Raw genomic sequence first — 12500 nt, forward strand, 5'->3', positions numbered from 1 at the left:
TGAAACCAAGGGCGTAGGAACGAGTTTAATATTGGGGGGGGGCACATTTTGGAAATCTAACAAATCTGTTGTCAATATATACCGTAGGTCAACTTCACTGAAAAAAATACATTAAATGATTATTTCTGATTCTAACGTGTCACTGAGTGTTTCATGCAGGCTGAACATGAACATAGTCTCCTGCCGCTATCTCCTGCAGTAGCTTCTGATAGAAAATCTGATAGACGGTGAAACTCTAGGATTAGAAAAGTCTGACAGATGTGACTCAGGGCGTAAGGCAAAGCCCAGAAAGACAAGAAAATAACTTTTATAGCCCAGTTCACTAACATTCTGTTTTTTTTTTTTTGATCGGGGACCCATGAGCCAGCCAGAAGGGGAGGAGACTTAGGCTCCTTTTGACACTGTAGACCACAACGTTCTACTAAACAGGTTAAAGGCCCTGGCTGGGATTTCAGGTTCTGCTCTAGATTGGCTCTCTTCTTATCTCACCAACAGAACATTCACAGTGAAGTCCGAAACCTTCTCTTCAGATACTGCCTCTCTAACATGCGGGGTCCCACAAGGTTCAGTTCTAGGGCCTCTACTATTCGCATTCTATATTCTTCCCCTAGCTGGCATCCAGGGGCGTAGCACCAAATTCTGGGCCCTAGGTACAAGTCTTCTAGGTGGGACCCCATGCCCAATTACTTAATATCTCTCTTACACATTTTGTGTCATGCTATAAGACAAGATAACAAATATGATCTTAGTTTAACCTCTATATTGAGCAAATACAAATGCAGCATAATAAAAGTGAAATGCCCAGACTTCACATATAATTATTTTTATTTGCCAACAATGTGTTCAAACAAAAATCCTGGAATTTATTTTCCAGTAAATGCCCACTGACGGGTCTTCATGTTAGCAAAACCACTTATGAGATCTTTAAAGTCCAATCCTTTGGCTAATTGGCTTTCAACAGAAAGAAGAGCTAGGCTGTTCAGTCTATCCTGGGACATTGTTGGTCTCAAATAATTTTTCACCAGTTTCAGTTTGCTAAAAGCCCGTTCACCCCCAGCAACAGTCACAGGTAGTGTGCAAAATATCCTCAGTCCAATACAAACTTCTCCAAAAATGCTCTGTAATTGCATCCTGTAGATGGCATTAAGCAGCTCAAGAGGAGACCGAATGTGTGGAAATGTGGCACCATATATTGTTCTCAGGTGTAGCATCTCATTCTCAAATTCAGCTGTGAGATCCTTGTAATATTTTCTCATCAGTGCCTGGCATGATATCTTCATCTGCTCTTCAGTCATGTCTGTCATGGTTCATGATGTTAAGCTTTGCTACTACTGATATATATTGATATATTAAATACATATGACATGAAATAAACCAGGTTCTCTCTGTGAATGTAATGTACTCTAAATTTTATAATCCCTGCATTATCAGCCCAATTATAAGATTGTCCGTTTTCAAGATCAAATATAAAGAAATTTAAAATAGGCTTAAAATATCTAACCAAGTCAATAACAATCCTCTAACACCCGTGTCATCATGCTATACGAAAAACAGTGGCAGCTTCTCATTCCTGAGATTACCACGAATCCATCGATACCAAGTTTGTCCTGGTCCATGGCTGGGAAGGAGCTGAAATATCCACACAGAGTGAACCTGTTTTTACTGTGAGGTCCGCCAATTAATTGGCGGCGGCCGCCCGCGATAATAATTCTGATTAATATATATATATTAATTAGTGTTTTCACTGATAACACTAATTAATTTATATTTGATCTTGATGGTGAAACTAAAGGCGTTTAACACTGAACACCTAACATGAATGCAGCTTCTGAGAGCTAGCTAATATCAGCTAAAACTGTGTTCTGCTGCTGCTGCTCACCTTCCTTCTACTTGCTTCTGTTCTATTAACTTTTTCTCCTTGAACATCTTAGGTGTGTTCTTGCTGTGTCTTTGTAAATCCATGCTTTCGTTCTTTTTTAAACACAGAAACAGTTTTGTTTACCTGTTTGTAGCTACGGTTTCGCCGACAGCTGCCGGCTTCTTCAGGCTGACGCTGATGGTGGCGCGTCACTTCCTTCTCCGTGTATCTGCGGGCAGCAGAGGACGTTGTCGCCCTCTACTGCCCGCTCTCCCCTCTCCGACGATGCAGTCCCATGCGTGGTCCAGCGTGTAAACTCCGTCGTCCCTGTTCATGGTCCCACGTCCACGTCTCCTTATCTCGATTGCTTCCTTGATCCATCTTTTGTATTTTTGTTGTTCGGTGGTTATGATCCGTGTGTTGTCCCAGTCCATTATATGGTTTTCTCTTAAGCAATGATCTGTTACGGCTGACTTTTTTATTGTACTTTCTGCTTCTTCTTTTGCTGCTCTTGTGTGTTTACCATTTGCCTCTTTCTCGCACTCCTTTCTGTGTTCTATTGTCCGTGTATTGAGTTGGCGTCCGGTTTCTCCTATGTATGTTTTATTGCATATTTTGCATGGGATTTCGTAGATGACTCCACATTTTTGTCCAGCTGATATTTTGTCTTTTGGGTGTACTAATCTGTTTCTAACTGTTGTGTATGGTTTTGTTGGTGTGTTTATGTTGTGTTTTTTCATTGTTGCCCACTGCGGGCAGTAGAGGGCGACAACGTCCTCTGCTGCCCGCAGATAAACAGAGAAGGAAGTGACGCGCCACCATCAGCGTCAGCCTGAAGAAGCCGGCAGCTGTCGGCGAAACCGTAGCTACAAACAGGTAAACAAAACTGTTTCTGTGTTTAAAAAAGAACGAAAGCATGGATTTACAAAGACACAGCAAGAACACACCTAAGATGTTCAAAGAGAAATACGGACAACAAGGAACGAAGGACTTCCGCCGTTTGGAACGATTACACCAGAAACGCGCACGTCTAAGAAACCACCTTCGCTTCTGTTTAAGATGCCGGGATGAAAACATCACACCCACAAGCCTACAGCTGAAAACATCGATCCGGACCCAGACAGCCCAAAATATAATGGAAAGAGCACAGAGAGCACTGCTCAAGGAGAGGATAAGGAACGTCATAACCAAACAGAGGAGTGTGGAGGACGAACTGGAAAGAGGACACCTGGACTTGAAAAGGAATTACAAACTTGATGAACAAACGGAGGAACTAATTAAAGGACACATGATGGAAAAACAGGAACAAGAGTTCATAAAAGTAAAAGAAAGACACATAAAGAAGTTAAACAGACTCATAAACAAGAAAAAGAGGGGAGAAATACAAGATAACTCCACACCAAACTCATGGGTATGTAACATTTCACAATACAAACTAACAGAAGCAGAAGAGAGCATATTAAAGAAAGGTTTAAACTTCGCAGTCACACCAAAAGAAATACCATATGATGAATTTATTGTAGCAACAGAACTAGCATGTCAACAGATCACAGATGAGGGAAAGAAAGCAGAACTCAGAAATAATGTAGTTGGGATATTAAAAAACAGCCAAATTCAACACAGCAATATTACAAAAGAAGAACAATCAGCCATGACAGCTTTATCCAAAAATGAACAGATAATTATTCTACCGGCAGATAAAGGAAGAACCACAGTAGTTATGGACAGAGAAAAATATAAACAACAGATGAAACAGATGCTAGAGGACAAAAATACATATGAAATACTTAAAAAAGATCCAACAGAAAACATTAAGAAAAACATGAAAAAATTACTGAAGCCACTACAAGAAAAAGGCAAAATAACAGAAAAAATGTACAAACACTGGATTCCCACAGCAAACATAACACCAAGAATATATGGAACACCAAAAATACATAAACAAAACACCACTTAGACCAATAGTAGACAGCATAGGTACACCAACATACAACATGGCAAAAGATATCAGCAGAATCATCAGCCCGTTATTAGGAAATACAGACCAACACTGCAAAAATAGTATAGAATTGGCAAAAGAACTAAAGGAAATTACAATAGAAGACAACGACATACTCATCTCACATGACGTCACATCCCTGTTCACAAAAACACCAACCCAAAAAACCATAGACATAGTAGTTAACAGAATCAGACAAGACAAGACTTTACACAAAAGGACAAACCTCACAGCAGATGACATAGCACAACTGATAGGACTGGTAGCTAACTCCACTTACTTCACATACGACAACACAATATACAAACAACTGGAAGGCTTCGCCATGGGTAACTCGTTATCAGCCACCCTGTGCGAATTTTTCATGGAAAACCTGGAACAAAAAGCCATAGCCACCGCCCCCCCAAACTGTAAAATAAAACTATGGAAACGCTACGTAGACGACATACTGGAAATCATACCAAAAGGTCAAACAGAAACACTAACACAACACTTAAACAATATTGACGACACGGGCAACATAAAGTTCACTTATGAGTTAGAAACAGAAGGCAGCATAGCATTTATGGACATGAAAATCACCAGGCAGACCGACGGGACCCTAAACATAAACACATACAGGAAACCAACACACACAGACCAATATCTATTATGGACATCAGAACACCCCACCATACACAACATGTCAGTAATCAGAACATTATATCACCGAGCAAACATGGTAACAGAAGAGAGAGACTGTAAACAAGAGGACAAACACATACAACACGCTTTAAAGACCTGCAGATACCCAACATGGGCAATAAACAAAGGAAAACAACAAACAAAAACAGAAAGCAAAGAACAACCCAAAAAAAGAACCAGAAACCCAGAAAGACAAGAACCAAAACCAGTGATAACCCTACCATACATCAGAGGCATAACGGAAAAAATAAGAGCAACAATGAAAAAACACAACATAAACACACCAACAAAGCCATACACAACAGTTAGAAACAGACTAGTACACCCAAAAGACAAAATATCAGCTGGACAAAAATGTGGAGTCATCTACGAAATCCCATGCAAAATATGCAATAAAACATACGTAGGAGAAACCAGACGCCAACTCAATACACGGACAATAGAACATAGAAAGGAGTGCGAGAAAGAGGCAAATCGTAAACACACAAGAGCAGCAAAAGAAGAAGCAGAAAGAACAATAAAAAAGTCAGCCGTAACAGATCATTGCTTAAGAGAAAACCATGTAATGGACTGGGACAACACACGGATCATAACCACCGAACAACAAAAATACAAAAGATGGATCAAGGAAGCAATCGAGATAAGGAGACGTGGATGTGGGACCATGAACAGAGACGACGGAGTTTACACGCTGGACCACGCATGGGACTGCATCGTCGGAGAGGGGAGAGCGGGCAGTAGAGGGCGACAACGTCCTCTGCTGCCCGCAGATAAACGGAGAAGGAAGTGACGCCACCATCAGCGTCAGCCTGAAGAATCCGGCAGCCGTCGGCGAAACTGTAGCGTCAATAACAGGTAACGAAACTGTTTCTGTGTTTAAAAAAGAACGAAAGCATGAACTTTTTCTCCTTCTTTTCTTTTCTGGAAGCCAGATTTCCCTTTCTTGGGAAAAGACATGACTGACTCTCCTGCCTCCAGCTCTGGCTGTCGGCATCTGCGATGTCTCATAGCTGTACATGCGGCCGTGCAGCCCCTGGCCGCTGGTGTGGACTAAACCACTTTGCACATTTTTAAGGGGTGATAGATGCCTCAGATATTATTCAGTTATTATTTTTAAGGCGAAATTCTGTTTCTTAACCTCTTTATCCAGGTATAGGGAAGTTTATTAAGACATTAAGTAAGTTGGGGGAAAAACAACAACAATAAAACATTTTTATTCAAAGCTGTCTCAGGGCCCCTCCCTGCAGTGGGCCCTGGGTAAACGGTACCCTTCCCCCCCCCCCCCCCCCCCCAGTCCGACGCCCCTGCTGGCATCATTCAGTCTTTCCCAGACATCTCCTACCACATCTACGCTGATGATATTCAGCTCTATATGTCCTTCATGCCACACCAGTTGGACAGGCTGGCCACCCTTGTACTCTGCCTGACCCAGATCAGTAACTGGCTGTCCAGCAACTTTCTTGTCCTCAATGCTAACAAGACAGAGACCCTGATCGCTGCACCCCCGGAACTTCAGCCAAAAATCGAGCAGGAAATTGTCTCTTTTTGCCCATCAGCCAAGGCCAACATTAGAAACCTAGGAGTTATTTTTGATCCAGCTTTAAGTTTAGACTCACACGTCAAAACCATCTCCCGCTCTTGTTTCTTTCAACTGAGAAACATTTCAAAAGTCCGTAAACTGGTTTCTACTGCAGATCTGGAAAAAATCATCCATGCCTTTGTGTCATCACGCTTAGACTACTGTAACGCTCTTTTTACTGGTCTCAGCAAAACCTCCCTCTCACGCCTCCAAGCCATCCAAAATGCAGCAGCCAGACTCCTAACCAAATCCAGCAGACGAGCTCACATCACTCCAGGTTTACAGTCCCTCCACTGGCTCCCGGTAGAATATAGAATACAGTTTAAAGTTTTAGTCCTGACCTACAGAGCTCTTAACAACCAGGCTCCAAGCTACCTATCTGAGCTTTTATCCCCACACACCACCTCTCAGAACCTTAGATCCACATCTGAAAACCTCCTGGCTGTTCCTCAAACCAGACTGAAAACCAAAGGGGGCGGGGCCTTTCAGACTATTGCACCCAGACTTTGGAACAGTCTACCTTCTAATCTCCGTCTCTCTAACACTGTAGAGGTCTTTAAAAACCATCTAAAAACTCACCTTTTCATCCAGGCGTTCCCTCCCTAAATGTTTCAGAATGACGGCTTTGTTCGGGTTCACACCTTCACTTTGTTTATACTCATGATTGTATTTTCTACTTTATCACTGCTATTGTTTTTCTGATGTTTTTATTGGTTAGAGGTATTTGCCCTGATCTTTATCATGTTGTACAGTGCTTTGTGATTTATGTCTGTGAAAGGCGCTCTATAAATAAACTTTTACTTACTTACTCCCCATTAGCCGGATCCAGATGATTACCGGCCAACGTGGACGTTTTAATTATAAAAAAGCTGTTTATGTGTCAGTAGTGTTTTATTTTTATTTAATAATATGAACGTAGGATATATTTTAATAATATGAATGTAGGATATATTTTAATAATATGAATGTAGGATATATTATCTTATTCCTATGGGTAGACGTGTAAACAGATTTAATACAAGACTAAAGCTGTGAATATTCAGTCTGAATTGATCTGACTCTCATCAGAATATTTTAAACTACATCAGCCAACAATGCTGACCAACAATCAGAAAAATCTGTTTGTTTCTGACAGAATGAAAAAAGAAATAATTCACTCACAACAACAGCTGGAACTACGTTACTTTTCAGATGGACAAAAGAAACAAACAGTGGCCAAAATTGCAGTCTAAATGCACCAGAAAGCAGAGTTTAACACTTATTTTTCTAATATTTCTAAGGAAGTGTATACAGAATGTAATTTATTCTTAAACCATACTGCCCAGCTCTACTTGTAATGGGATTACATTTATTTAACTGTGTTCACTAATTATTACATTCAAATCTTCCTCTTATCAGTAACCTAAAACCATCTCATTCTTCACTGTAGCACCTACCTGCACCTCAGCAGGTCTGGCTCTCCCTGTCTCACCCTCAGCAGGTCTGGCGCTCCCTGTCTCACCCTCAGCAGGTCTGGTGTTCCCTGTCTCACCCTCAGCAGGTCTGGCGCTGCCTGTCTCACCCTCAGCAGGTCTGGTGCTGCCTGTCTCACCCTCAGCAGGTCTGGCTCTGCCTGTCTCACCTTCTTCATCATTTCCTGCTGAACTTCCTCTGGTCTCTTATATGAAAAAAGTGACATGAATAAGGTTTAAAAATGAAATGTGATGAGAATGTCACAAACAAGCAACAATCACACTTACAAACTCCATTTTTATGTGGAGATTCTACTTTTTTTATTTATTTCGTGTCAAATGGTTTTTGTCTGTTACTGTAAAATTCGCCATTTTTTGTTGACTAGTAGTGTTGTTTAATGTTTAATGCTAACTAGCAAGATGTTTACGCTAGTCAGCCATTTTAGCGTCTGACCAGAAATACAATTATACTCTTGGACTAAATTATTACCAACTCACAATTCCTTTCTTTCTTTTGTTGCCCATGAGAAGAACTCGCTGAGCTGCTGCCGTCTCTCTGACACCTGTGTCTGCCCTGGCTCCGACTCCGAGAAGGGTCCTGCTGCTTCACTCAGCCAGCTAACTCCCTGAGGGGAGGGGCTGTGTCGGAGAGAAGTCCGCGGTGTCTTTCAAAATAAAAGCTCGCGAGTCAAATATTTCAAAATCAATCTTTTTCTTCTCCATGTTATTGGGGGGGGGGGGACAAATGCGCGTTTGGCCAATATTGGAGGGGACACGTCCCACCCGTCCCCCCCGGTTCCTACGCCCTTGTGTGAAACAGTGGCGTTAGTCAAAAGCGGGAATATTAAACATCACTACAAAACTAAACAAGTTTTTTGAAGCAAGTATCCACCGAAGTCTGACACGAGAACACGGAAAATAAATGAGCTAAGAAGTCAATATGACAGATCCACCCGCATCATCACGCACTCTTCACTGCACAGCAGCGTGAGCGTTCTCTGCGCATCGCTTGGATTTTAGGACAGCAAAAACACCATTCAGTGACCTGACGGCCGTGAAGGAGTGTTTGACTGCTGCTGCAGAGACGCTGCTCGAAGGTAAACAAAAAGACGAGCTGTGTGAAAGAATTAAACAAATCCCAATGTCAGCTACAACAATCAGAAAATCTGAAGAGTTGGCAGATGATGTCCTGTCACAGCTTGATGCAGAGTGCATATCATTAGCCATTGATGAGTCCACGGATGTCACAGATAATGCACAACTACTGTTATATGTGAGGTTTTTTCTCATAGAAAAGAAAGAGGTGTGTGAGGACTTGTTGGGTGTGACGTCACTAGAGACACAAACAAGAGAGGACATGTGTGAGGCTATTAAGGACATGCTGATAAAGAGGGGAATAGATCCCAAAAAGGTGATCTCAGTCACTACAGATGGTGCCCCATCCATGGTTGGAAGAGAGAAGGGGGCTGTGACACGGATGAAAGAGGACAACCCAGATCTTACTGCATCATCCATCAGACTGTTCTGTGTGCTGCTCTGAAGGAAGTTTCACGAAGTCATGAGTACAACAATGAAACTCATCACCTTCCTCCGAGCATCATCATCCCATCAGCACCGTCTGCTGAGAGGTTTTCTGAGAGCAGTGGAAGCAAATGCAGACGACCTCCTGCTGCACAACGATGTCAGACGGCTGAGCAAAGGGAACGCTTTAGCTCGATTCTGGTCCATTCGGAATGAGATAGAAGTGTTTTTGCAACAGCTGAAGAATCAAAGAGCCACACAGTTTTTCATGTTTCTGAAAGACGAACACCACATGGACACGTTGGCCTCTTTGGTTGACATCACAGCACACCTTAATGAGCTCAACTTAAAGCTTCAGGGACCAAATAATTTGATTTCTGATTTGATGACATCTGTCCGCTCCTTCCAGAAAAAGCTGGACATTTTCAAACTTGATCTTCAAGAAGAGTGCACACACTTCCCAACCGTGAAGGAGCAGATTCAAGGAGATAAGCCTATTCTTAAATGTAGACAAGGTGTCTGCCTCACGGACTAACGCTGGGAGTTGGTTCCACAGGAGAGGAGCCTGATAACTAAAAGATCTGCCTCCCATCCTAATTTTAGATATTCTGGGAACCACCAGTAGACCTGCAGTCTGAGAGCGAAGTGCTCGGTTAGGAACGTATGGAACAATCAGATCACTGATGTATGATGGAGCTTGATTATTAAGAGCTTTATATGTGAGAAGAAGGATCTTAAAAGGAGACAGAGACAAGTGTCTGTACACCGACTTTACTGACAAGCTGATGAGAAACTTCAGTCTGAAGTTTGACTGCTTCTGTCCTGGAAAACAACTCCTCTTGTTGATCCAGAATCCATACCTCATCAAAGAAGTCAGGGAGTTCTCAAAGGTGAGTTTATTGGAATTCTTTTCATTTGGTTAATATTTCTTTATTTTAAATTGTTTCTAAATAATTTACAAGTGGGCACGTGCTGCTTCTCTACAACTGCAGCTGACTGATCTGCAAGCAGATGTCGCACTCAGTTACGGCTGCCAGCCTGGCCAGTGGGATGCATGAGCCAGGACCACCCAGCCCCGGTGACCAGCCAGACTCCGCCCCTTCTCCTCCTCTCTTCCAGGCTGCTGAGGAGCACCGCTGAGCTGAATCCTGTTGATGACCCTCACCTGGGATAAAAAGGCTGTGCCTTCAGCAGTCTGGGAGGCGACTTGATAGGGAAACAGTAGAACATGTATAATGTACCTGTAGAAAATATGTGGGGAATAGGAAAATGTTAGTTGAAAAATTAAAAGTTAAAGGAAAGAAGAAATATGATTTGAATATTGTGTTAAATGGGGGAATAGTGGTTTATAAGTTAGTCATAGACTTTTTAAGGGAAAGTGGAATACTTAATAGCAGGATCTTCCCCACTTTAACTCACACTCCCATTCAGTAGGTGGCAGAACCTGAACACACACAACCTGAACGTTGGTTGCCACCCGCCAAGTAAACGACAGAAGAAGAAGAAGTCAGGAAGGCAGCAGTGCAGGGGTTCTGCTGTCCTCCAGGCCTCATTTTGGTTTCTACCCCTTTGTTTGAGACGAGTTAACTTTAAGGTTTTAACTCTGAGTTATGAGCTTTTAAAGGGTGAAGCTCTTAGATGGTCCAGAGGGATCTTTTGATGTTGTTGGTTAAAAAGGTTAACTTGGCTTGATGCAATTTTACTGACTTTGGTTTTAAACACCTTCTGTGTTGGTAAAATGTTTACAATAAGTTTTCACCAGGTGTTTTAAGTCAGTAGATTGTTTTAGACTTTTATCAACTTGTGGATTTTAAAAACACCTTCTGTTTGTTAGAACTTTTAATGTAAGTGATAGAGAAAAGTGGTTTTCATTGACATTACTGCTTAAAAACCATAACTGCCTTTTTAAGTAAAACACCTGGTGCTTCATTAAATTAAATGTGTTATCCTGTGCCAGTCCTCAACATTTTGACGACGGCCTTCCTCCGATCATGCTGTTCTGTTATCGGATATACTCCCATGAGAATGTTGACTGAAAGCACCTGGGTTTGTATGAAGGAAATGTGACATTGTTTTCACTCTCTATGTTAAACAGCTTTCCACCTGATGGAGTAGTTTTGGAATGTGATGTGTGTGCGTTGGTTATGTCTGTAACTCGAGACGGCCCCGCCTTCTTCGTCCTGTCTTTTCAATAAAACTTACTGTGGGACAAGGAGGGGCAGAGAAGTATGGCGCAGACCCGGAGGGGGTTTTGCCATGTCTTCCCTCCGCTGCTCTGGCCACCAGTGTTGGCCAAGTTACTTCAAAACTGTAATGCATTACTTATTACTTGTTACCCTCATTTTAAAGTAATTCATTACATTACAATATTACTGATTTTAAAATGTAAGGCATTACACTACTTTTGCATTACTTTAAGTAACTTTCACCAAAACAACTTCAGTATGAATCTGGTCATGTGACGCTCAGTGAGCTCATGACATATATGTGGAAGGTGATGAGGTGTCTGAGCTAGGATTGCTGTTAAAAACAGTCAGATATAATAACAGTGCTTTAACATGATTGTTTATTAAATAAAAGCAACAACAATCTTTACTCTCAGCACGCTGCCATCTTAGATTACCTGAGCAGGGAGTGAGGTGGTGGGGGCTCCAAGCCTATATTTGCCTTGGTCCCCAAATGCCTTGATACGGCCCTGGATGTGGGACTGACTTCTGGGGTGATCTGATTCTATCACATGTATAAATATTAAATGCTTATAGATTATTGCTTTTCACTGGTAAACATGTGTGTTGGGGATAAATCTACCTACTTTTTTCTTTTTTTTTCTTGATTTTATGTGAATAATTTCCGGCTCTTACTCTCTCTAACCTTCCTGCATGCTGCATGTTTTCTCCGTCTTCCAGAAGAACGGTTTCCTAGACTTCCTACTTTCTAACGATCAGCCAAAGGGATCTTCACATGCGCGGCGCTCCAGCAGTAATGAGTTGAAATCACCGGGGCCCAGATTAACTCAGCTGAGGCAAAGCGCGTCAGAAAAGCACAAAATAACAGAGAACATGCGCTGATATGAACGATCGCAGGAGAATTATTTTGTTTTAGTGGAGCGATTTTATGAATGTTGCAGCGGCCGCGTGCAGGACGCAGCTGAGCCGTTACCGCGGCGTCCTCTCTGCCCGCAAAGCTGAGTCCATAAATGACGTCATATATGCAGATACTGGATCTTTTTTCAGGTTTCCTGCAATTTGAATTTTTAAGGAACACATCTTGATTCTGGGTTTAAAATGCATTGTAATTACCGCGTTACTGACAACTGTACCGAGTAAATATTACCATTTTCTTTCCCTGTAATGCCTTACATTACCACATTACAGCAAAAAGCAATGCATTACAGTAATTAATTACTTT

General features: G+C 41.9%; 1 protein-coding gene across 8 annotated transcripts in view; it reads right to left on the reverse strand.

The window, feature by feature from the left end:
• Positions 1-12500, reverse strand: part of epha8 (eph receptor A8) — a 411677-nt gene that overhangs the window by 277644 nt on the left and 121533 nt on the right. The window contains exon 1 of one of the 8 annotated variants that reach the window (XM_070549069.1): positions 8070-8303. The exons of the other annotated variants lie outside the window; for them this stretch is intronic. Within the exon in view, the coding sequence (XP_070405170.1) occupies positions 8070-8096 (27 nt within the window). The 5' untranslated portion in view covers positions 8097-8303. Of the gene's footprint in view, positions 1-8069; positions 8304-12500 lie in introns of those variants that run through there. 8 annotated transcript variants of the gene reach the window in all.

Source organism: Nothobranchius furzeri, chromosome 3 (genome assembly GCF_043380555.1).
Source record: "Nothobranchius furzeri strain GRZ-AD chromosome 3, NfurGRZ-RIMD1, whole genome shotgun sequence".
Classification (NCBI taxonomy): Eukaryota; Metazoa; Chordata; class Actinopteri; order Cyprinodontiformes; family Nothobranchiidae; genus Nothobranchius; species Nothobranchius furzeri.